The 22525-nt window shown below is 36.6% G+C and overlaps 1 protein-coding gene across 1 annotated transcript; it reads right to left on the bottom strand.

Annotated features, from left to right (window-relative positions):
• On the bottom strand, positions 1-15345 carry cdh26.1 (cadherin 26, tandem duplicate 1). Its single transcript, XM_036139546.1, has 18 exons — positions 15320-15345; positions 14257-14387; positions 11343-11405; positions 11164-11256; positions 10900-11046; positions 10669-10816; positions 9204-9376; positions 8975-9103; positions 8711-8896; positions 8313-8584; positions 7324-7469; positions 7000-7218; positions 6690-6911; positions 5444-5559; positions 4974-5045; positions 3876-3938; positions 3648-3719; positions 1-1609 (listed from the first exon to the last, which is right to left on the bottom strand). The coding sequence occupies exons 2-18, from the start codon at positions 14377-14379 to the stop codon at positions 1604-1606; spliced, it is 2250 nt and encodes a 749-aa protein (XP_035995439.1). The 5' UTR covers positions 14380-14387; positions 15320-15345; the 3' UTR covers positions 1-1603.
• Between the last annotated feature and the right edge of the window lie 7180 nt (positions 15346-22525).

Genomic DNA, 22525 nt, shown 5'->3' with positions numbered 1-22525 from the left:
TACATTTTCACAGCTTTAACTGCTGATTTATTCAATACTGTGATCCATGTATTCACTCCAGATAGCTTTCAAAAATAGTCCATTCGATGTTGGCTGTTTTTGGCCTTTAAACGGGTCTGGTCGCCTATTTTGACCATAAAAAGAGAACGCACAAAAACAGACGTTCATCTCCAAATAAAACAATATACGCCAAATGATCACCTTGATAGTATATACAATATATACTTGGTCCTTTTTGAGCCTGAAAAGAATTTTGCAGCAGGTACGATCAGCAGAAATAAACATTATTGTGCCATTTGCCAGCACTACCACAGAGCTATCAGGAAGCCAGATAGTGACAATTGACGTAGCTACTTTAAGAGCCATTAAACCATCCTTCAATGTCTCACAGTAAAGTGACAACTCTGTGTGGTGGAAGACCAACCCGATCTACATGGTTAGGGTTATTTAACCTTTCTTTTTGCACCTCTAGTGGAAGTTGCTGACTCACTCAGCTCCATAGACTCTCCTTGTGTACTCATTTTGTACATGCGTAATAGTGTACTTCTGGTCACATAGTCTGTTATGGTAAATATACAAAGCACTTTGTTTACTAACAAAAACTAAATAAGAAACACAGAATTAAGATATAATATGCTAAAAGGGCAAGGTATTTTTTTCAGAAAACCTTTGTATGCCACCAGAATGAGCTACTGGCGAAAACATTGCAAAAGTCATAGAACGTGACTAGGCCCCTTTAACATAAGACTTTACTTGATTACTTGATTTGATGGTTTCCTATTTGATATTTTAAAATCACCATATATTTGTTATTTACAATTGATAGCAGGTCTCAGGGCTATGGTAAAGTTGCAATGAGAACAGATTTCCCCTAGAATTCACCTTTTAAACAGAGTCCAAATGTGTGTTACAAGTTTGAATTAGGTCAACTGACTTGTTTGAATCGGGTCCAAGTGCTGCTGTCGTTTTTTTAGTACATCACATAACTGCTGAGAATCTGAGCTTTAAAAAAGACACAAGGATTCCCCCTGGCAGTTTAAAGAGTGAAACTGAATTTTATGTCTAGCAGAACATGTTTGTGCAGAGGAAAAGAATGAGTCATGTAACTAACTCAAACGTCTTTTGACACAATGCCCAGAGTCCTATACATTGAATGTGCCACATAAAACAACAGGGGTAATTTGATAAACTGTAGAAAAACACACACGGCAAAGGTCAAAGCAAATCACAGTTGACCAAACCATACTGGGAATTTCAGCTAATAAAAAAAATAGCTCCATTCATTCACAGAGGGAGGGGATGGAGCTCAGTCTTATTGATGTGTTGTCGAAAAGCATTTTCTTCCTCATCTCCTTCCTCTGTTCATCTCTTGTATGGGGAATGGAGGTCAGCAGCAGAGTGTCAGCATACACATCTTCATCATCAGACTGGATCACTGGTGTGTCCGCTGCACCTGTGCTGGTCACACTGGAACCAGATGATGTTGAAGAGAAACGAGAATGTGATCCATAGTAGACTTCTTTTTGCCATTGCAGGGGCGTGCGTTCCATGTAGACAACCTCAGCTTCTTCATCATCTTCATCCTCATCGTCATCCTCAAAGTCTATAACTAAAGGTAAAGCAAAACGTTGGAATCAATTCATCAGATTTATCAGAGGATTATAAATATTGTCTCAGTATGTGTCAAAAAGAGCCTAAAATGTGATTGATCTGTACTATTGCAAAGCTGTTGCCACCACAATATATGAAATGTGTAACATTCTGCTGTTTGATCACTCTATAAGTATTTTTTTTGGTGATGCCAGGAAGCTTATTTTTTGGGGGAAAAAAACATACTCCTTCTTTGTCCAGCGTCATATGAGAATACAGGAAGAAGAAGAAGAAGAAGAAGAAATAGTTGCAGGCTGAATTTTGGCAGCCTCCCTGACAGTTTTAGGCTTTGTATTGTCATTGTTGTTCCTTAGTTAATGAATAAAAATATAATAAAAATGAATAAAAATATAATAAAAATAAAAATATAATTGGTATATATATATATATATATATATATATATATATATATATATATATATATATATATATATATATATATAGTGCCACATATTTTTTCCAAATCAAATTCCATTTTATTTATGAAACAAATAGAGAAACAATGATTTAACCAAAGTGCTGTACAGTAATAAAATAAGTCAAACCATGACGTAAATAATAGTAAAATAGAACGAAAAACAATGAAGAAATAAAACATGCCACAAAGACTGAAATTACGTAAATGAAAACGTATATAAAAATAAACCACCTTGCACTGTCAAAAGCCAGTGTCTGTTTTAGATTTCATAGGTTTTTTACTAATTTAATGGCAATTTTTGGAGCCCAGACTGAAAAGGCCAGATCTATTATGTTTTGGTACAGCCAGCAGAAGCTTCTGAGCTGATCCAAGGGGCTGTGGCAGAGGGACAATAACATTAGGGCTTTTAAAAGCCAACAGAAAGATTTTAAAATAATTTCTCTGGTGCAAAAATATTAAGTAGAGAGAAGAAAACCGATGAGATGTGTTTGTGTTCAGGTATTTCAATATTCCAACATAAAACTGCTCCAAATTATTGAGAAATACAAAAAAATAAATATTCCCACTAAGTATGAGAAAACAATAAATACCAAGTGTATATTGTTTCCTCAATTAAATAAAAAAAAGGCTTTTTTTATTTTAATTTATTTGATAATGCAGTTAAAATTTGTTACAAGTCTAATTAATTAAAACTATTATCAGGTAGCTGTGGAGTAGAGCAGGAGTGTGAAAAAAATGCAAAACAGGTTACGGAGCAATTAATGAACATTTGTAGGTTTTCTTTTTTTTTTTAATTAAAACGCTAATGTCTGTATAGAGGAGATCTAACTCTGCTACATTCAGTCTGGAACATATCTTTCTTAAAAAAATAAATAAATAAAAAATTGAAAAAAAAAAAACAAGTAACTTCCAGCTTGCAGTCGTACAGTCAAATCAAATCAGAAGCCACTCAAAATAAGCCTGTTTTAGATTTCAGATTTTATTTTATTTTTTATTTATTACCAATTTTTGGCACCCCGACTGAAAAGGCCAGATCTCCTTTGAGTTCAGTTTTTGGTATAACCTGCAGAAGCTTGTGAGCAACCGCTCTGAATTATCAAAAAATAAATATAAAACATCTCATTAATGTTCTCATCAAGCATGATACATTGATTCTGAAAAATAAAATGCTCTTTAAATAATTTAATTTATTCATTTCCTAATGCTAATAATTAGTTACAAATCTAATACTTAAAAAACATCATTACGTAACTGTACAGTAGAGGAGAAATTGGAAAAATATGCTAAACAGGTTAAGGAGTCATTAATGAACCTTCATTATTTGAAGGTTTTCTTTTTTTATTAAAACGCTAATGCTAAATGTTTGTATGGATGGCATCCAGCTCTGTTGCATTCAGTCTGGAATGTGTTTCGAAAAAAAGAAAATAAACTTTTGCATTATTTCTCTAAAATACACTGATGAGCAATCTTTGTGGATTTAAAGCTTGCAGTGTGTTCCTCAACATTCATTCACAGCACCATACATGTCACACAGTCGTTGAAAAAAATGAAATCAGATGAGATAACCGTTATCACTCACTCTGGAAGCCCTCATAGTGCTTCTTAGTGCTCTCTGCTGCTGCAAATCCATTATGTTCATGTTTGAGTTCATCTGTGGACGCATATTATTATTATTATTATTATAAAGTTAAATTATTGTCCAAAGGCAGAGCAGACATTAGGAACTTGATGGACCAATGATTGTTAGCATATAAATTTACTCAAGCTTTTAGCCAAAACAGAATTAAAAGAACTATGGTTTACTTACATTGTAAATTTCTGGGCTGTACGTTCTCATACCATAGAGAATACCTGGGGCTGCCTCAGTGTTCTAGTTGAAGACAACAAATAAATAAAGCAGGCACATGCATTTTGAAAGCTAAAAGTATGTAATACGGTCCAATTGTGAATACTGTACAAAAGTATAGTTGAATTAAACACAGTAATTGCCATCAGTCATACATTTTCAGCCACATGGAACAAACAAACTTAACTGATTAATTATTTAGAGTTACCTTTACAAAGCCACGTGTATCATATTAAACAAACCCCTGGTTAAAAACTGCTGGGTTGAATTGTGTACTTGTCTACTGCTCTCTAGTGGATAGTTTAAATACTACAAGTAGCAGGTGCCAACACAATCCCTCCTTAAAAGCCGAGATGTCAGGGTGTACAAAATCTTTTTTTCAGGAATGAGTATAGGAAAGAAAAAGTAAAAAAAAAAGTATTTAATGTCTATTAGGATACAGGCTTTAATAAAGTCATGCAGCAAATTTCTGTGTGTGTGTGTGTGTATATATATATATTGAATAGAATTGTATATTGTAAACAATTTATATAGTTTCTTAAAGGAAATTGTGCAGAGGGGGAAGTGGTGTCTCTGCATTTAACCCATCCCTCAGGGGGAAGTGGGCTGTCTACACTAAGTAAGGCCTTCATAGCAATCTGGAGCTGAAGGTCTGTTTCTGCCAGGTTTTGAACTTGGGACGTTTTGCATGTGAGGCAAAGTTGATGACCACGGCAATTACAATTATTTCCTTTATGAAGCATTAATTGGTTACTCACATTTATACTACATTTAAAGCTGACTAAAGAGTGCCTTCCTGGTTAAATATAATTTGAAAAAGGATGTGTCTGCCCTTTTTGTTGAACAGTATTCCCGCACTTAAGCAAACCCATCATCCTTTGAAAGTAAGGCTTTTTTTTAAACATCTTTCCAAAACCAAAGCCTTTAACACATTCATCTCTGATCTAGCCCAAGAGAGCAATACAACTTACAGTTATCATTCAGTCAAATGGTAATCACACACATTGACTAAATTTAAGGCTTAAGTTGTAATGAACACCCAAATGTGGTGACACGTACCTGCATGTATGAAATCTTGATGCCATCTGTGACACTCCTTAAACCCCCTGATGTTACGATCATGGGCTCAGTCTGGCAAAGAAACAGGAGCATGGTCAAAGACCTTTGTGTTTGCTGTAGCAGTGTATTATACTCTCTGTATTAGACTCTTGATTCAAGTTATGTATAAACCACTGATTAACAACAAATGTCATCTGAAGGTATTGTACTTATAAAACAGGTCCAGTTCATTTCCAATAATTCCAAAATACACAATGAACAAAATTCATATCAATCTAATCTAAATGTATTCTTAGATTATAGTGAATGATGCAAAGTATGACATGATCCCAAATGTAATGCCTGAGAATCTTTAAATTTTTAATGCTAAAGGGTTAAACATTAACTGATTAATCTACTTTTAACAACCCACCCTCCTAAAATAGTATAAAAACAGTTTCCGCAGTCAGAACAGTCACTTCACACCTTACCTTGCAATCACTACCACCTCCTTCTTCGTTGTACTTGACCAGTGTCTGATGGCCTTCCTCATTATCCACATATGTAAACTGCCAACCTCGATTGCACACAACAATGGCGAGAAGTACTGTGGACACATTAAAATACTTTGACCACAGGCTATAAAGTTTACAAATACAATGCAACATTTAAGGTGATTTTGTCATAAATTATATTTCACATGAGTTTAAAATGTGTCTTGATACAAGGTTAAATGGACACATATGTGTGAATAAAAACAAATCAACTCTATTTCTTAAACTCTGAAGAGCAGGAAGAAAGAGAGTGCTATAGAAAGAACAGAAGCTGTCCACCGTACAAGACAAGTTGAAACATAGAAGACTGCTGATGTTTACCTTCAAAATTAAATCGAATTACAAAACAAATGTGTGTGTGTGTGTGTATGTGTGTGTGTGTGTGTGTATATATATATAGTTAATGATATGTGTGTGTGTATGTATATAGTTAATGATATGTGTGTGTGCATGTATATAGTTAATGATATCTGTGTGTGTATGTGTGTATATATATATATATATATATATATATATATATATATATATATATATATATATATATATATATATATACTGTATTTGCATCTCTGAGAGGCATTTGTCTGATTGAAACCTTTGAAATGGTGTTAAACATACTTTTTGTTAAGCCTCCATTTCTGCATGACAATTTTTTTTTCCTTTGGGCTAATCTTAAATGCTGTGTTTGTATTAGCTGGAGGTGGGGAAAAAAACATAATTACGAGAAATAATGGTGTTAAAAAATATCCGTCTCTGTGTTAATCCATATATTGTGTTTCCCACAGTGAACTGAGTTACTGAAATAAATTAACTTTATCATAAATAATTGAGTATGACTATATAAAGCCCTTGCAATTGGACCTTAAAGTACCAGTCTTGAATTGGCCCCCAGTACTGGGGGTGCAACAAAACATTTAAAAAAAATAACATTTAAATAATCTTTATATTAACAGTTGGATTTTTCAAATAATTTGACATTTTGGTATATTCCACACATATCTATGTTTAAATGAAGTTTGTAATTGCTGGAGTAAATATAAGCAAGTTTTTAAAATTTAGAATAAATGCCATGAGCCCCTGCCCCCAGTACTGGGGACGGGGCTTAATTAAAACAGAAATGCCTAAGACATCCGAGAATGCGTAGACATTACATTTGGATTATTCAATGTAAGCCTATACTTACACAGAAATGCAAGCAGTCCTGCAACAATTAGTCCTATGGCTGCTCCACCAAGGACAATGGAAGGAGGTTCATGTTCACTGCAAACACCACTTTTACGACAGTCACACACCTCCACTCTCAGAGTCTCCTTCGTAGCATGATTCTGCTTGTCCTGAATTACCAGTGGCACTGAGTAGTTACCATAGGGAATCTTCTCCCATCTAACAAGGACGACTTGTTCACCTTTAATGATATAAAGAGAAATATTTCTGTAATAAATGTAATGTTACTTTGAGGTTTTAGTTGTAAGGGTTCAAAGATGAGAACCAACCGTAGGTACTTTCTAATTCCCACTCATTGTATTCTTTTGCCAAGGAGAACATGAAGGGTCCACTGAAAGGATCTGCATCAGCATCCTTCACAGGCACTGAGACCTTATCGGCAAGGTTTCTGCACAATACGACTGTCTTGTTGACCAGCGTGGGAATGTTGTCATTTATATCTCTGAGGTGAACCTTGAGGGTAAATGTACTTGTGGCTGGAGGTGCACCTTGAAAACCACAGCAAAGGTCATTTTCCCCCAGTTCAGTTTATTAAGTGAAACAAATTTATCATTTTATTGTGGATGCAAATGTCTAGAAATGCCTTATCATACCATCATCAATAGCAGCAACAACAATTCTGTAAATATTATTTTCATCAACAAACGGCGACTCTCTATCCATCTTCTCGATTGTTGTGATTTGTCCTGTTTTCTTATCAACAGTCACCCAGTTAGCAGGGTCTTCTATTAGTTCAAACCTGGTCAGAATTGGGAAAATCAGACAGAAGGTAATTTTGGTCATCAGGAGAAAAATGGTCCAAGCAACATTAAAGCAGCACTAAGTAATATTCGAGTGGGGAACCCTCTATAGGACATTTTGAAAAAAATGTTGTCGTAAACACAGACTGCCCACTTGGCACCACTTATTAGCCACAGACAGACAGAACTGGGACAAAACCACAACATAATGAGGTTTCAGGTTGCCACCTAAGAAAGGTGTGTGTATGCCAATGGTGCAATGTCTGTAATGCAGCAGCTTGATCAAGTGTCTTTATAGCTCTCTTATATAGTCACTCTTTGTGTGTTTGTGTGTGTATGGGTTGGTGGTGGTGGGGGGGGGGGGGGCATTTAAAACTGCTATATTGAAGCCAATGGCCTTACATTGGGCTGCCGTAATGCTGCTCATTTTACTGCTAGTACATGAACAGAGCATTGTTTTTCAGCCAGAGACAGTAGGGGGAGATGACAGACCCTTCAATCATCTCAAAAGCAAAAAGAGTAAGGCAAATGTGTGCTGGCTCAAGAGACAGCTTAAGTGAACTCCCCTCTTTTCAGTGATTGGTCGTGGGGCGAGGAGAAATGAGAAGGTTTTTTCTGAAGTAGTCCAGAAAAGCTGAAGAGTAACACATTAGATTGCCACTTCTTGCAACAGCATGGTAATTTTCTCTTAAAAACACATGTCCCTTAATTGGGTTCTAATCAGTTATGAGCTAGTAAAATTATAATCAGTGCTGGTCCTTTGGAGTAATTTTGTTGCCAAACAAACAAATAAGCCCAAAAAAAAAAATCTGAACAGAAAAGCAATTTTTGTGAGACCATACCTGATGTTGGAAGAGTCAACATCATGGACTTTAGGAGTATACAGCGACTTTCCTGGCTCTGATTCCTCCTTCTGTTGTACACTGTCAGTATATTTTTCAAACTCTGGGGGGTCGTTAGTGTCATTCATTCTCACTGCGATGTTAACAGAATCCGGGGGAGGAAGCTGGCTTGAATCTGTAATTAATTTTCCATCTTTACAGAGTGACATGGTTTCAGGATTTTTAACTCCAATTTGCAGTTTTACCAAACTGGTTATGTCAAAATTTTTTGCCTGAAAAAGACAGATTTAGATGCTTAGTTGATGTTTATGATACTTGATGATGGTTAATGATTGGTAGAGCTATGGTTTAGTTTGCAATGAATGGACATTTTCTGCAAGGTGTGGAGAAAAAGTTACCTTGGCAATACCAATAATTCCCTCGTTTGTTATGGGGTCAGTGGTAATATTGTACATTCCATCTTCATTGCCGCTTATAAAGTAGTACTCAGCTTTCCAACCGGGAGTGCCGGGACTATCCATGTCATCTACAGCAACTCTTAAAATCTCCTTAGAGAGGGTCATTTCCATAGCCTCAGCTTGGTACTGTAAAGTAAAGAAATTATGAATTTAGAAGCATTTATAATTTTACAAAGCTAATTAAAATAATATCATAACTCTTGCCTGTGTCTTCTTAAACTTTGGTTGATGGCTGTTTGTGTCAATAACATTGAGTGTGATAGTAGTAGAACTGGAAAGGGCTGGCTTTCCCTTGTCAGATGCTAAAATAACAACTAAATACTGCTTTGCTTTCTGAAAAACAAGGAAATATATATTTTAGCATTACAGCGAAACTGCACTGAGAGTGAATTTTCAAAAAACTGCACACTACTCTAAATGAAAAAAGTCCTACATCATAGTCAAAACATCCTTCAAACGTGAGTTGGTATGTTTTGCCAATAACATTCTTTATTCCAATCCTTGGTACAGCTGGGGTTTGTTTAGCTACGCTGACCACAACTGTTGAATTTATTGTGTCTTCCTGATCTTCATCTGTGATCTCCATTGATATTGGCAGGTACTCTCCTGGAAGATGAGCAAAAAAAAAAAAAAAAGAAAAGAGGAAAGATACTTGAACATCTTTAAGCTGCCATTTGTCTCATTCCAGTAAAAACAATTTTTTTAAATACTTCAATTATCTTCAAAAAAGCTAAATTCAAAGTTTAGATGACTGCTATGAAATGTGATAAGTTGGAAGATCACTATTATACCTCCAAAGAAGCAGTTTTATACAAGTTGATGCCACAACACAAGTTTACAGTAACTACAAAGGTTACAGTTGATAGTTACATTAATTCAAGTTCGTTAACATAAGCTTAAACAGACATGTAAACATGGCAAAGCAAAGTGTTAAAAAGTTAGTTTTCATGCATTACTACGGTTCCGTACATTAACGTTTTACCCAAGGAAATTGTGTTTTACATCAGTAATCGGCAATTAAGCCTGCTCTAAGATTGATTTAGTATCCTCCACTAGGGGGCTTTAGCTCCTCATTGCATTAAAACTGCTGCACAGAAGCAACTGGAATGCCTCTCGTAATTCTTTCTCCCCTATTTTCGGGTAATTGTGATACAAATGTAATGTATTTGTAACCTTTACACTGTTACAACATTTTTATGTAATCTTTTGCTGTTTTTCAGAACTTTAGAAGAATTTTGTTATTGTTTATTAGTTGTTAAACAAGGCGTTATTGTGACTTAGGTGTGTTCTATATAATGGCTGTTAGGCAAACAGGAGGAGCTAGGAACATACCTAGTGTCGTTCTTTTTGTTAAGAGACATTTTAAAAAGGCAAAATATTCAGCAGTCTATTTCCACTTTGGTTCAATAATTAGCTCCTTTATCCATGGTGTGCCAGCGAACAGTACTTGTTGCAGAATTACTGGTATGTTTATTTTTGATATCTATTTTCACTGTGTGACAGTGTTGCAAAAACACTGTTTTATGTTAATTTATTTCTGATATTGCATTCTACTGTGTGACTGAGCAGCACATGTAGTAAAAATACTGTTTGTTAATTTAGAAAAAAAATAAAACTGCTGCATGACAGAAGCAACTAGAGTCCCTCTCGTGATTCTTTCTCCCTCATTTTTAGGGGTGTAACATTGAGAGTAACTCACATTTTAGCATCAACTTTAGCTAAAGTCGATCAGGAAATTAACTAAAAGTATTTTTGTATTTGTAAATCTAAGTTTTAGTCAAAGATTTCTTCAAATTATCAACCAGATTGATTATTATTTTTTATCCATGTACACTATCAAAATATCCCTATTTTAAAAATCTGCTCACCTTTGATGCATTGCATGTTTCTAAACTTACCTGATTTTATGTTTTCCTTCACATTGGCTTTCTTCACAAGTTTATTGAACTTTGGTGCGTTGTCATTTATGTCCAGGATTTCTACATCCAAAAATAGTTCTTTGTCAATGTTCATGTTGTCCGCTTTGTCCACAACATCAAACATGATCTGTTGAATAAAGTTCTCATGTAACACAGTTTTCAATGACTGCGTATCATGCCAGGTATTAATAGTGGTGGAAAGTTGCTCACTCTGTAGAAGGGTTTCTTCTCTCTGTCAATACGTCTATGTACAAAAAGATCTCCTGTTGTTTCATCAATGCTGAACAGCCCGTTTTCCCCACTTTCTACCATTATTGAAAACCGATGATCTTTTCCAACAATCTTTATATTGTGCAGCTAAAAGAGACACATATAATCAAGCCATTTGGAGCAGGTTTTCACATTAATAACTTTGATTGAATTACAATGACAGAATATTAAATTCACAATATATGCAAAAAACACATTTATTACCCTTGTAATGTTGTATGGGTATTTCACATCCATTTCCTCTTGTAGTTCTACTGTAGACAAGACCCATCTTCTTTTGGAACGTATCAAGGACTCCTAAAAAAGCCACATGTGGATTAAGCAAACAATTGCAAAAAAATAAAAAAAATCTGTTAAAAAAAATTGTTATGGGAACATTTTACCCATTTAACTTGACCATGGTGCTTGCTACCCTCTTCACTCTCCCCCAGGGATGCTAATGCAACCTACATGGAATGAGAAGAGAGAAAAGTAATTTTACTAATGTATCCAGATTAATTATTTGCCATTTACTCAGATTATCATTTTACAGGACAACTAGTTAAGTTTTAGTCAACAGATTTTCTTTAAGTAAGTAATGAGAGTTAAAAGTTACTGTTTATAGTGCATCTTCACCTTCTTTTCAAACAAGATGGAGTATATCACCATGTGCACTCAGCTCAAGGGTATACTTTTACAGAGAGAGAGAGAGACAGAGACAGACAGAGAGAGAGAGAGAGACAGAGACAGACAGAGAGAGAGAGAGACGCTAGTGGAAAAAGAAAAAAAAAAGTCCAGTAACTGCAAAAGTAGAAATAAGCACTACAGAAACTCTTGCTTCTGTGTAGATAGATGGAAGAAAAAGAAGAAAACACAACAGTTGTGTTGCAAATTCATCTAATTAACTGCTTATTTTAATCCTGAATGTATCTTCTGATGTATTTTTTAAGCTAAAATAGTCTTTGTTATTTAAAACACTTTTTTTCAGTGTAACACAGATCTAATTTTTAACCCCTTTTTTTATACATTCTGGACAGAATCACTATCTCTAGCTTTAAAAAGAAAGGGTATAATAGGCTATTTGATTGAAATCAAGACATGAAACAAATGTGTGGGGATATACAGTGGCTCTTAAATCTTAGCACATGCCAGGTTTTGTGAAGGAGCAAAAATTTGACAATGAATTACTTTTTGCATATATACTGTGCCATTTCTAGATTACAATTTAACTTAAAAAACAAGCACATTTTATGGAAGGGGAAAATGTGATTATTGCTCTGTGATTATTATTGTCACATACATCCAGCCTAAAGCTAATGCTAAGCTTGCCCTGGAGAAGCTTTACTGCTTTATCAGTGGATTTATGAATAGCAACCCGGACACAGCTGGGATTGTAGAAGGAGACTTTAATCATGTTGAACTAAAGGCTGTGCTCCCCATGTCCCATAAATTTATTTAAGTTCCTGACCAGAGACAGTAATATATCAGACCAAGTTTACTGCAATATCTCAGGTGTGTATAAAGCTGCTGCTGCTCCCCATTTCGGTCCATCAGATCACATCTAGGTGGAGCTGATACTTGCCTACAAGCCACAAATCTGCAGAACCAGATCAGTCACCAAAACATTCAGGTTTGGACTGAGGAGGACTGTTTCCAACACACTGACTGGGATGTATTTACAGAGGGTGCTGATCTAGATAATTATACGTCATCTATGCTTCCTTATATTGACTTCTGCACTGATGCTGTCCTACTCATAAGGACAATCAGTGTTTCCTAACCAGAAACCATGGGTGGACAGGACAGTGTGGTCCTACAGCAGGGCTAGAAGTGAAATGAAGAAAGGCATCCAAAGAGCAAAGCGCAGATACAAACTTTGCATTGAGGACCACTTGGGCAGCAACAACCCACACGAAATGTGGAGAGGTATCAGAACCATCACGGACTACAAGCACAGCGACTAGCAGCCCAGCAATGACCCGGTTCTCCCTGGCCCCCTAAACAGCTTCTTTTACACTTCGACTCTCCCTGTCATCATGAAGTACTTCGAGAGGATCCTCCTACAACACATCGAGGATGCCATCCCTGCTGGCCTGAACAGCTTGCATTTTGCCTTCAGGGAGAATCGATCCACAGAGGATGCTGTATCATTAGCACTTCAGTCATCACTGACTCATCTGCAGCAGCCCAACACCTATGTTATGATGCTATTCATGGATTTCAGTTCAGCCTTCAACACTGTGCTCCCGCACATGCGGGCTCTGAAGCTCCACAACATGACTGGTTGCCATCTAAATTGGATTCATAGCAGTTAACCAAAATATTTTATTTTTTCTATTTTGTTTGAAATTTCTACATCATATTTGAAATTAATTAATATTTGATTTCTTGTCCTCTTAGTTATTGTATCGTAGGGAGATTGAATCTTGAGCAGCGCAACTATAGGTTTAATTAACTCTTAACTGTGAGTTCTCTTTTTGTGTGTTTAAAAAAATCAAACATCTGGTTTGAGTCGTTATATAAATAAAATTGAAATGAAAATTGTGGCATTAATGTTACTATAACTCTGGAAAATGTATCATTTGGAAAAGTATTCTACAGGTTTTGTTAGAATCTGAGGACTGGAATCTGGGTGTGCATTCAGAAATACCTTTCCAATTGAAGTTTTCTGCACACATTAAAAACACAGTTTCCTTTAAAAGTGAAACATCTGCAAAAAGAAGTACTTCAGGAACAGGGGAATTTTGAAACTGGAAGGTGATACTTTTATCTACTATGAAGTCTGATAAAATCCAAGATCTGAGAATCCAAAGTACCAGAAAAGTTGATAACAAAAAGATGTTTACGTTACTATAACTCTGAAGCTGGAATGTGTATAATTTGGAAAGGCATTCCCCAGGTTTTGTACTTGTCTTTCCTTAGAGCTTTAATCCTTTTAAAATGTTGACACCAGTGGTTAGATAAAGACATTGTACGAAAAAGCTATTATCCTCTATTATTTCAGTTTTTAATGTTTACATTCTGTGATTATTTTGTGCAAAAATGTTTAAATCTAATCCTCCCATCACATATCAACAACTGTCAATGCTTATTTGCCTTAGTTTAAGCAAAAACGATTGTGAATAATTAAAATCCAAGACACAAAGTTTTAACATACCTAGACTGGAATGTTAGCATGATTATATGGATACTATATGCAATGTTATTTTCAGCTTTGAGCCATACAAATCTCATGATTGAAAACTACTTTTGGGGGATTTATTAAAAATTTTAGTTGAATTTGTACACACAGACCATAAGTTAAAAAAAAATGCTTACCAACAGCAGCAAGGAAAGGCTCCTCATCTTGAGTCTCGCTGAGTCCTGTCCGTTCTGGACACAGGATGTGTATGAGGCAGGCTTAGTGTTCAGGGAGGCCAAGCCCACAATGCTTGCAGGCATCAGATTGGCTGCCAGTGGAGTGAACAATGTGTTCAATTCAATTCAAAAATACTTTAATTATCCCAAAGAAAAAATTAAATTCAAGTGGAGTGTGTCCTGTTAAGGCATTTTTTAATCTGTGAAGTTAATGGAGTGCTTACATTTTTCTTTGCTATGTATTTGTAAATGTACTTTGTGAGAGTGAACTTTAGTACACTTTGTATGCTCATAAGTATAGGTCTGCTCAGGTGTATACCCTCTAGGTATGCAGCTCAGGTAGCCACATGTAATTTATGTCTTGGTCTCTATACATACAAAACTCAAGTGTTTCCAGCCATTGCTTATTTCAAACCTGAATGACAAGTTACTTCTAAAAGAAATACTAATTAATAATATGTCTGGTTGTGTGTGCCTCTTTAAAAGCAGTGAAAATTATATTTTTGAAAATAAATATTACAGTACATCTATCAACAGGACAAATTAACATTTTGCATGTATGGTACACAGATTACCAACAATGTTGGTGTGCCTTTGCAGTGAAACTACAAAAGTTACTTAACTTGGTATGATACATTTCCAGTCTGCACTGAAGTGTTTCTTCTTGTTAATTATCTCATGTATTTATCTAATGTCCTGGTATGTAAAATCTTTATCAAGACTTTGGTATGTCTTAGTTTTACACTGTTGGTTCTATGAAAGTCACATAAATCCTTACTGCTTGTCTGTATTTTCAAAACATTGCTTTCATGATGTTTTAAACCAGTAATCACTGACAAATAAAACTTCAATACCAAAATGCTAAGAAGTTTAAAATGTCTAAGACAGACGGATAAAACAGGTTTGTTTTGTCTGTGTGTATCTCGGTGATGTTGGGTTATCGTTAAGTTTTATTTAAAAATGACTCATCAGTTGTAAAGTGACTGAAAGCTATAATTTGGCAAGGACACAGGCTGAAGTATACCTCACTCTCAGTTTGGCCCCAGGTAAGTTTTTAAGGTAATTTATTTTCTCATGCAGCCACAATGTTCCAAACAGGGTCTGTTTTACGAGTAAACAAATGTCATTTACCTTTTGGCAATAGCTCAGCCCATTATTAAAGCAAGTTGTCAGGGTACTGGGACCTTAGTGTTTTGAGTATTTTGTTGTAGGATGTCTCGTACTTATTTTCATGAACATTTGGCTATGGTTCTGTGTTGGATTTCATTAAACCTCTTTTCTCCCATTTTATGTTTTGAATTAATAACAATCTTTTTAAGACTACAAAACCACAAACTCTGATTTGTTAATTCTCAAAGTTTCTCAGAATCAGCTTATTACTTTCTCCAAAAAGTCTTTCACATTTGCAGCTGTGTGTTAACCTGACCAGCCAGACTGATAATGTGTAGCACTCTATGTTCTGCGCATTCATGTGGTTGTAAACGCACAAATACCTCAAGAATTCAGCTTGCAGGCAAGATTAGCTGTGTGTTCCCTCTGTCAAATAGAGGCTCCTTTTGTGATGTTTTTCTATTACACATGTTTTTAAATGTATTTAATGTTTATTTAAAAAATACTCGGTCCGTTAGATATTGTCCCGTAAATATCAGCCCAAACAGCTTATATTAGGATAATAGTTGAAAGGGTGAATCGAACACTGGCATTCTTTTAACAGGAAATTCTGATGACGTGGAATAAATGAGTGACATGTCTTCAAGTATAAGAATATATTAACAGAAATAAATTAACATCCAGAGAACACAACTCTAGAATGTTGTTTATCTAAATTAACCCTATAGTGTAATCTACAAATCCTCTCTACTAGCTAGTAAAAATTAGCTAAACTACAAAGCAAAATTTAGATGAAAAGAAACTACAGAACTGTGCACACACACTAGATCAAAAGTAATAGTTGAAAACCATCATCACCAGGATGATGTGGTGAATCTTGGGTTCAGTGCAGATTGAGCAGAACCAAAGTTCATCTTAAAGGATATGGAATGGGGTCGAATTTGCTTAACTAGTTTAGAACAACCTTTTGTATGTGTTCAACCCATTCACAATGCATTTGAGGTAATAACATTTTAAGGAATCATTTGCTAAATAAAAATCAATAAACATTAGGACACTAATTATTTCACCTCAAAATATTTCACTTAAATTGATAACTTAGGAAGCTAGAGGATGGTGTAGCGGATGATTGAAGAGAAATTAAGTGTCGTGGCACTTCCAGGGTTAATCTTAAAGGAGCAATAAGCAAAATTTCAATATTTTAGATACAAAGAACTAAAATTTAATGATGTGAAGAATTAAATGTAATATTTCATATTAACTATGTTTTGACGTCAAACCGCAGCTCTCTGCGTTGGTCTCCAGTCTTGTTTTCATACCCGGGCCGGACCGTGTGTGTACCTGCGTGTGTGTGCGAGAATGTACGTACATGTGAACAGCTGCCACACAGTCTCAGCCCCTTAATATTGTACAAAATGAAACAAGCATTATTTTTAAACCAGCCGTAGTTACGCTTACTAGGGTTAGTAGTAAGTTGTTAAAGAGAGGGTATTAGCGGCTAATACTAGCAGCAATTTAGCACTCACTTGAAAAGACTAAGTTAAGCTGTAGTTTGTTGTAATGAGCGGACTGGAAAACACAAACATTAAAGCCCCATAGATGTACAAAACCCTTTTGAAAAAAGTTTGTTTTAACTGTAAAACACACCCAAAACATATCAGCATAGCAATGTTTCAAAGGTCGCTAATGGGTAGCTTAGGCAAAACACAGCAAAACACATTCAAAGTAAACCATTTTAGATGATTAATCCCATCCTAACTTTCCATGTAATTTTAAACGTCTGCCTCTGCGTCCGTTCAATTGACTACAGGGTAGGGCTGAACGATAAAAAAAAAAAAAAAATGCATATTGATCGATATAGATGATTATTGAAAATATTTAAAACCATATTTTATGTGCAGCTCTGCCTGGACATTTTATGATATTGCGAAATTATTTAATTTTAATAAAGAACACAAACACAGAATTCCAATTAAATCTTTATTTAACCAACTTATTTAACCATAACAGAATTTTTTTTATAAAAATAAATAAGTGACCTGAGTTATGTTATTAAATAAAGACTTTATTATTAAATAAAGACCAAAATAAATATACCAAATAAATAAATAAATAAAATAGCCTATTTAGGTGGGAATAGTACACTAGTTACTTTTCAGGTTACATAATTGAGAGGCTGACACAGGTCCGAGGTTGTGGCATGTAAGGACAAAGGCTGCAGCTAATTTTGCACTGATTCCCGGCACTCGTTGCACAATTTAGGGAGCGCTGTTAGAGAAAAACTTGCGTCCCAGAACTTTATATCGCGGACTTTATACCTCGCGGAGTGGTGAGTAATTGTTTGAAGCCAGGTTTTTTAACTGCAGACAACAGCAGCATGCCCGCGGTGTCGCGCCGGGCTGCACAGCTCGCGCAACAGCGCGTGCGGAGTGAGCGGCTTACGTGATGAAACAAGTTTGTTGCGTTACCAGACTTTGTTTTTACCGGTTCCTTGCAAGTTTTACAAATCACTGTGGTTTATTTCTGTCAGACTGGCGAACTAGTAAAACCGCTCCTTGCTGCGACATATTCACGTGCTCTGTGTTGTGGTTTGAGAGGGCGGCGCTTTGTGACGGCGTGCCTGGGTTCGCGATTACGATTGGTCGAGAGGAAGTAGTGACTGCAGCATCAACTAATAAGATAGGCTGAAAGGAAGGAAGGAAAACTGTTTCTATCGAACTTTTATCCACCCTATTTTTTCCTATCGCGCCACACGTCTATCGATCGATATATATTGTTATTGAATTATCGTCCAGCCCTACTACAGGGTATCCAGGTGGGGGATGGGGGAGCAGTTTGAGCTGGCGGGGAGGTAGAAGCGTTTCCTTATGTCCGGCATACACTGTACGATGTTTTCAGTCGTGGTACTCATGTACAGCTCAAACTGTACGACAAAACCACAGGGTTTAAAAGTTCACTGCGTACGATATATGTTCTTACACTGTGCGGCCCAACGCTCTGATGCAACCTGACTGCTCACACTGTGCTTTCAAAAACCACGTCGGATTCAGCCCCATAGAGAGATGGCGCTACTCGGACTTGTCTACCCGGAAGCCAAATGTCAACAGTAGAAGAAGAAAAAGGCAGAAGTGTCGATGCTCACCGTTAAATATGAGGCTCACTAGAACGAAACGCGCTGCCTTGGCAATTCTACGAGTTGCTCCTCCATAGTTTGAATCCATGTCACATGTACCGCCGTCATGCTTCTCTCCAGTGCTATATTTTCGTTTGAGAAGACGAAGAAGAATCTAATTGTTTGCGCGTGCGCAGTGCTCAAGGTCGGTGGAAATCGGCTCATAGACGCTCGTAACTCCGTTTCAACAGCAGGAAGCGCTCACGATCGCTCACGAGGGCTGACTGAATTTCAAACATGTTTGATTTTCAACCGACCGTCCGATTCCTGATGGGGAGATGGTCGTGAGAGGCGAATCGCCCCTCGTTACCCTACGTATACAACACGACGCAGGATGCACGATCAAGCTGAAACTCAGCCCGATCCAAAAAATTCTCGCATGACTGAAGAATCTACCCGAAAAGGGAAAAAACTTGTACAGTGTATGCCCGGCTTAAGGCTTCCTGCGAGGGCCTCTGCACAGCCTGCATAGGGCGACTTCCAGATGAGCTTTTCTGCTGCAAAAGTTGAGGAAAGTTTTCCGTTGTTCAGATTTCGATGCTTGTTTGAAAGAAAACTTACTTAGGCTGGCCAACCTTACAAATGTTTGTGGGTCTCCGAACATCTTGCTGACCCGTGGTGGCTTTCTCTCCCATGCAGTGTAGACCTTATTTTCACAAGGTCCACGGAAAAACATAAAGGGGGAGTGCCTAGATTAAAGGCATACTATGCAACATTTTTCAGTTAATTAATGTGTTCCATACCGTTTTTGATGATTAAATGAGTCATTTCAGGTCGAACAAAGGTTTTCTTGGCCGCCCTGGGGGTCTGTGGGGGAATTACCGCACTTGCAATTGAAAGAGCTCACGGCCCGCACACACAGAAGTCTCGCTTTACGGCGAGAACTGTGTTTTTGCCCTGCCATTCACTATATGCACGCGCGAAAGCAACAACAAAGAACCGCGTGTTAACGACAAATAAACATGCAAGCATATCGAGTTTTATTATTAATATTATTATTATTATTTTTTATTTTTTATGTTGGCGAGACGCTACCGCGGCGAGGCGCTGGCTGCGGCTTGGCGAGGCGGTGGCGGTAGCGTCTCGCCAACATAAAAAAAAAAAATAAAAAAAATAAAAAAAAAAATTAAATAAAAAAAAAAAAAAATAAATAATAATAATAATAATAATAATAATAATAATAATAATAATAATAATAATAATAATAATAATAATAATAAAACTGGCGAGGCGGCGGCGGCAGCCGCGGCTTGGCGAGCCGCCGAGGCAGCCGCGACAGCCGCCTCGCCAAGATAGCGCTGCGGGAAGCTTGATGTTCATACCTTCACTGTGTTAGTCATTGTTTGTACTGCCGTTTTTTCCACTTTTCGTTGCATTCGCCTGTCTGCTAAGTTAAAAACAACCGCGCCTGGCTTGATGGAGAAACCAGAACAGCTGAGCATCTTTACGACAGTGCACTTTTACTTTCGCCTTCTGGGGGGAGCCTCGCTGGAAAATCAACCCCGGTTGCATAGTATACCTTTAATTAATTATTTGTGGACCACAGGTATGTTGAATAAAGCAATCAATCAATCAATCATAGTGGTGGCCCCCTTCTGTGAGGGGCAGTCCCCTGATGACTGCAGCCTCTTACAGCATCAGAAACAGTCCAATTTTAGCTTTGCGAGCTGATATCACAACATTGTTGTGCTCAGATGCTAATGGTGATGTTTTGAAATAACACACACATTTTTCATTTTATTTTGGGCCAAAGTTTTTGTCTTCATTTATGTCATCTAGTAAACAGCATGATTCTTTGACATGTTATGCTTGAATTGTTGTTTACTTATTTGTGAATCGATCTGGAGCAAACCAGTATAAAATGTTGTTTACTCCATATTGTACAAGAATAAAAATGTTATTTCTTTTTATAATCATACATGCTATTACACAACACTTGCATGACACTTTTACTGTTCTCCTTTCAATTAAAACAACACTGAAAAAGCTTTGTTTGCATAGCTGGTTGAAAAATTTTGACAGCTCAAAAAAAAAAGTTAGGGATAGAGCTTCAGCGATATGACCTTCATGTTCAGCACATTGCTCACCAATTTGCCACCACGCATTGTCATTTCATCGAAGGCCTGAGGCCCACAGAATGTCGAAAGTGTTTATATGTCTCAGAACTTGAATATGTTGCTAATAAATAAGTCAGATGGATTCTGTGATCTACAAAGAAAACTGCCACACTGATAGTTAATAAATATCTGTTTGACTTTACTGCAAGTTTCTCTTTTGATAATAAATTGCTAATCTACTGTATAACATTCTGTAAAGAAAAGAATATTTAATACTCCCAATATCAGCCAACACATATGATAACAGCATGATATTTTTCTTAATCTTTCTTGTATCTCATCTGGTCATGCTAATCAAAGCAATCAGTGCAATTAAAAGGCTATTTCAAGAAGTCTATAAAGCAGCTAATGTAAAGTGAGGACCTAAATGCCTTTAATAATTATTTTTAATGGCAAGAAAACTTTATCTTGATATTCCAGTTTGAACTGTTATGACCTATGTTTATCTAAGAGGGAAGATTGAATTGAGAAAACCAGGATTGCAAAAATATAAATTCCAAGGTTGTGAACCACTAGAAAATCACCCTGCATTCACAAGCTTATCCACTAGCAAGAAAGAGAAGTTGCATCAAGACACAGTAGACATCAGTGGCCCTGACAGTCCAGAGGACACTTTTAGACTGGTGGACAATGCAAAACAAAACATGTATCACCTATAGGGCTCCAAAAAACTGGCTTGGCCTTTGTGATTCAGCTGGACCCAGTTTCTTACCTGGATAAAAGCAGTTTCTGATCTTCTGTCTCATAGTTAAAATCAAACCTCGTATAAAGCAGGTCCCCCTGGGGGGAAGTCAATTGGGAGTGGATTCTTAGGTAGCGTGAGAGTTATGTGATGTACTACAGCCAAGCAGCTGAGGCAAGAACTGAACTGAACTGATGACACTGAGTTTTTACTATTTTTCCCAGATTTGTGACTCTGAGAAAACTCTTTCCTACTTGACACATGCAAGGCATTTTGCCAAGTACAAGCAGTTTCTCATTGACCCTCAGGATTTTTCAAAGTTTCAGTCATTATTGCAGCTAATGACTATAGATTATTTTCATAATGGAAATAAAATGGGTAGCCTCCATGATGTTGTATTTTGTGTCATAAATGAGCCCAAGGCAGGTGGAGAGGTCGGTGGAGAGGTCTTTCAATTCAATTCAGTTTTATCTATATAGCACCAATTCATCAAACATGTCATCTCAAGGCACTTTACAAAGTCAAAGTCAATCATATTATACAGATTGGTGAAAAATGTCCTATATAAGGGAACCAGTTGATTTCTGGAAAGTCCCGACAAGCAGCATTCACTCCTGGAGAAGCATAAAGCTACAGGGAGAGTCGTCTGAATTGTCCATGGTTTTGCAGCACATAAACAATATGGTAGAAGAGCATTTTAAAGGCTATACAAACACATTATTTTTGAAAGATATGATGCATTTTATATGAGCTAAAAGTTCACTTCAGCAGCATTTTGGCTTGGATCCTTAACATTTTTTTCCACCTGGACCTTTTTTTCTGGAACTTTATCAAGATTGTTTCTTGCAAGCATTTTCACCGAGGAATATTATGTTCTAAGATGATGGATGGGAAACTTCTTCCACTGCAGCAATTTATTCACATATCTGACTTTAAGTACAAGAACATTTTTCTTGGTCTTCTGAAGCACAAAATGCCTAATATAATTTAGAGAAAAGATTATTTGCAGCTCCCTGTGTTGGTAGGCCATTGTCATCCATCCAGATCCTACCTCCCAGCGGATCCACAAAGTGGATGCATCTGATTGTGGCGTTGGTGCCGTTCTAGCCCAAATGTATTCTACTGAATGTAAGTCATTGTGTATTCCTC

The sequence above is a fragment of the Fundulus heteroclitus genome, chromosome 1 (genome assembly GCF_011125445.2).
Source record: "Fundulus heteroclitus isolate FHET01 chromosome 1, MU-UCD_Fhet_4.1, whole genome shotgun sequence".
In the NCBI taxonomy this organism is placed as follows: domain Eukaryota; kingdom Metazoa; phylum Chordata; class Actinopteri; order Cyprinodontiformes; family Fundulidae; genus Fundulus; species Fundulus heteroclitus.
The sequence above is the reverse complement of the archived record's forward strand: the minus strand, read 5'-3'. Positions and strand labels throughout refer to the sequence as shown.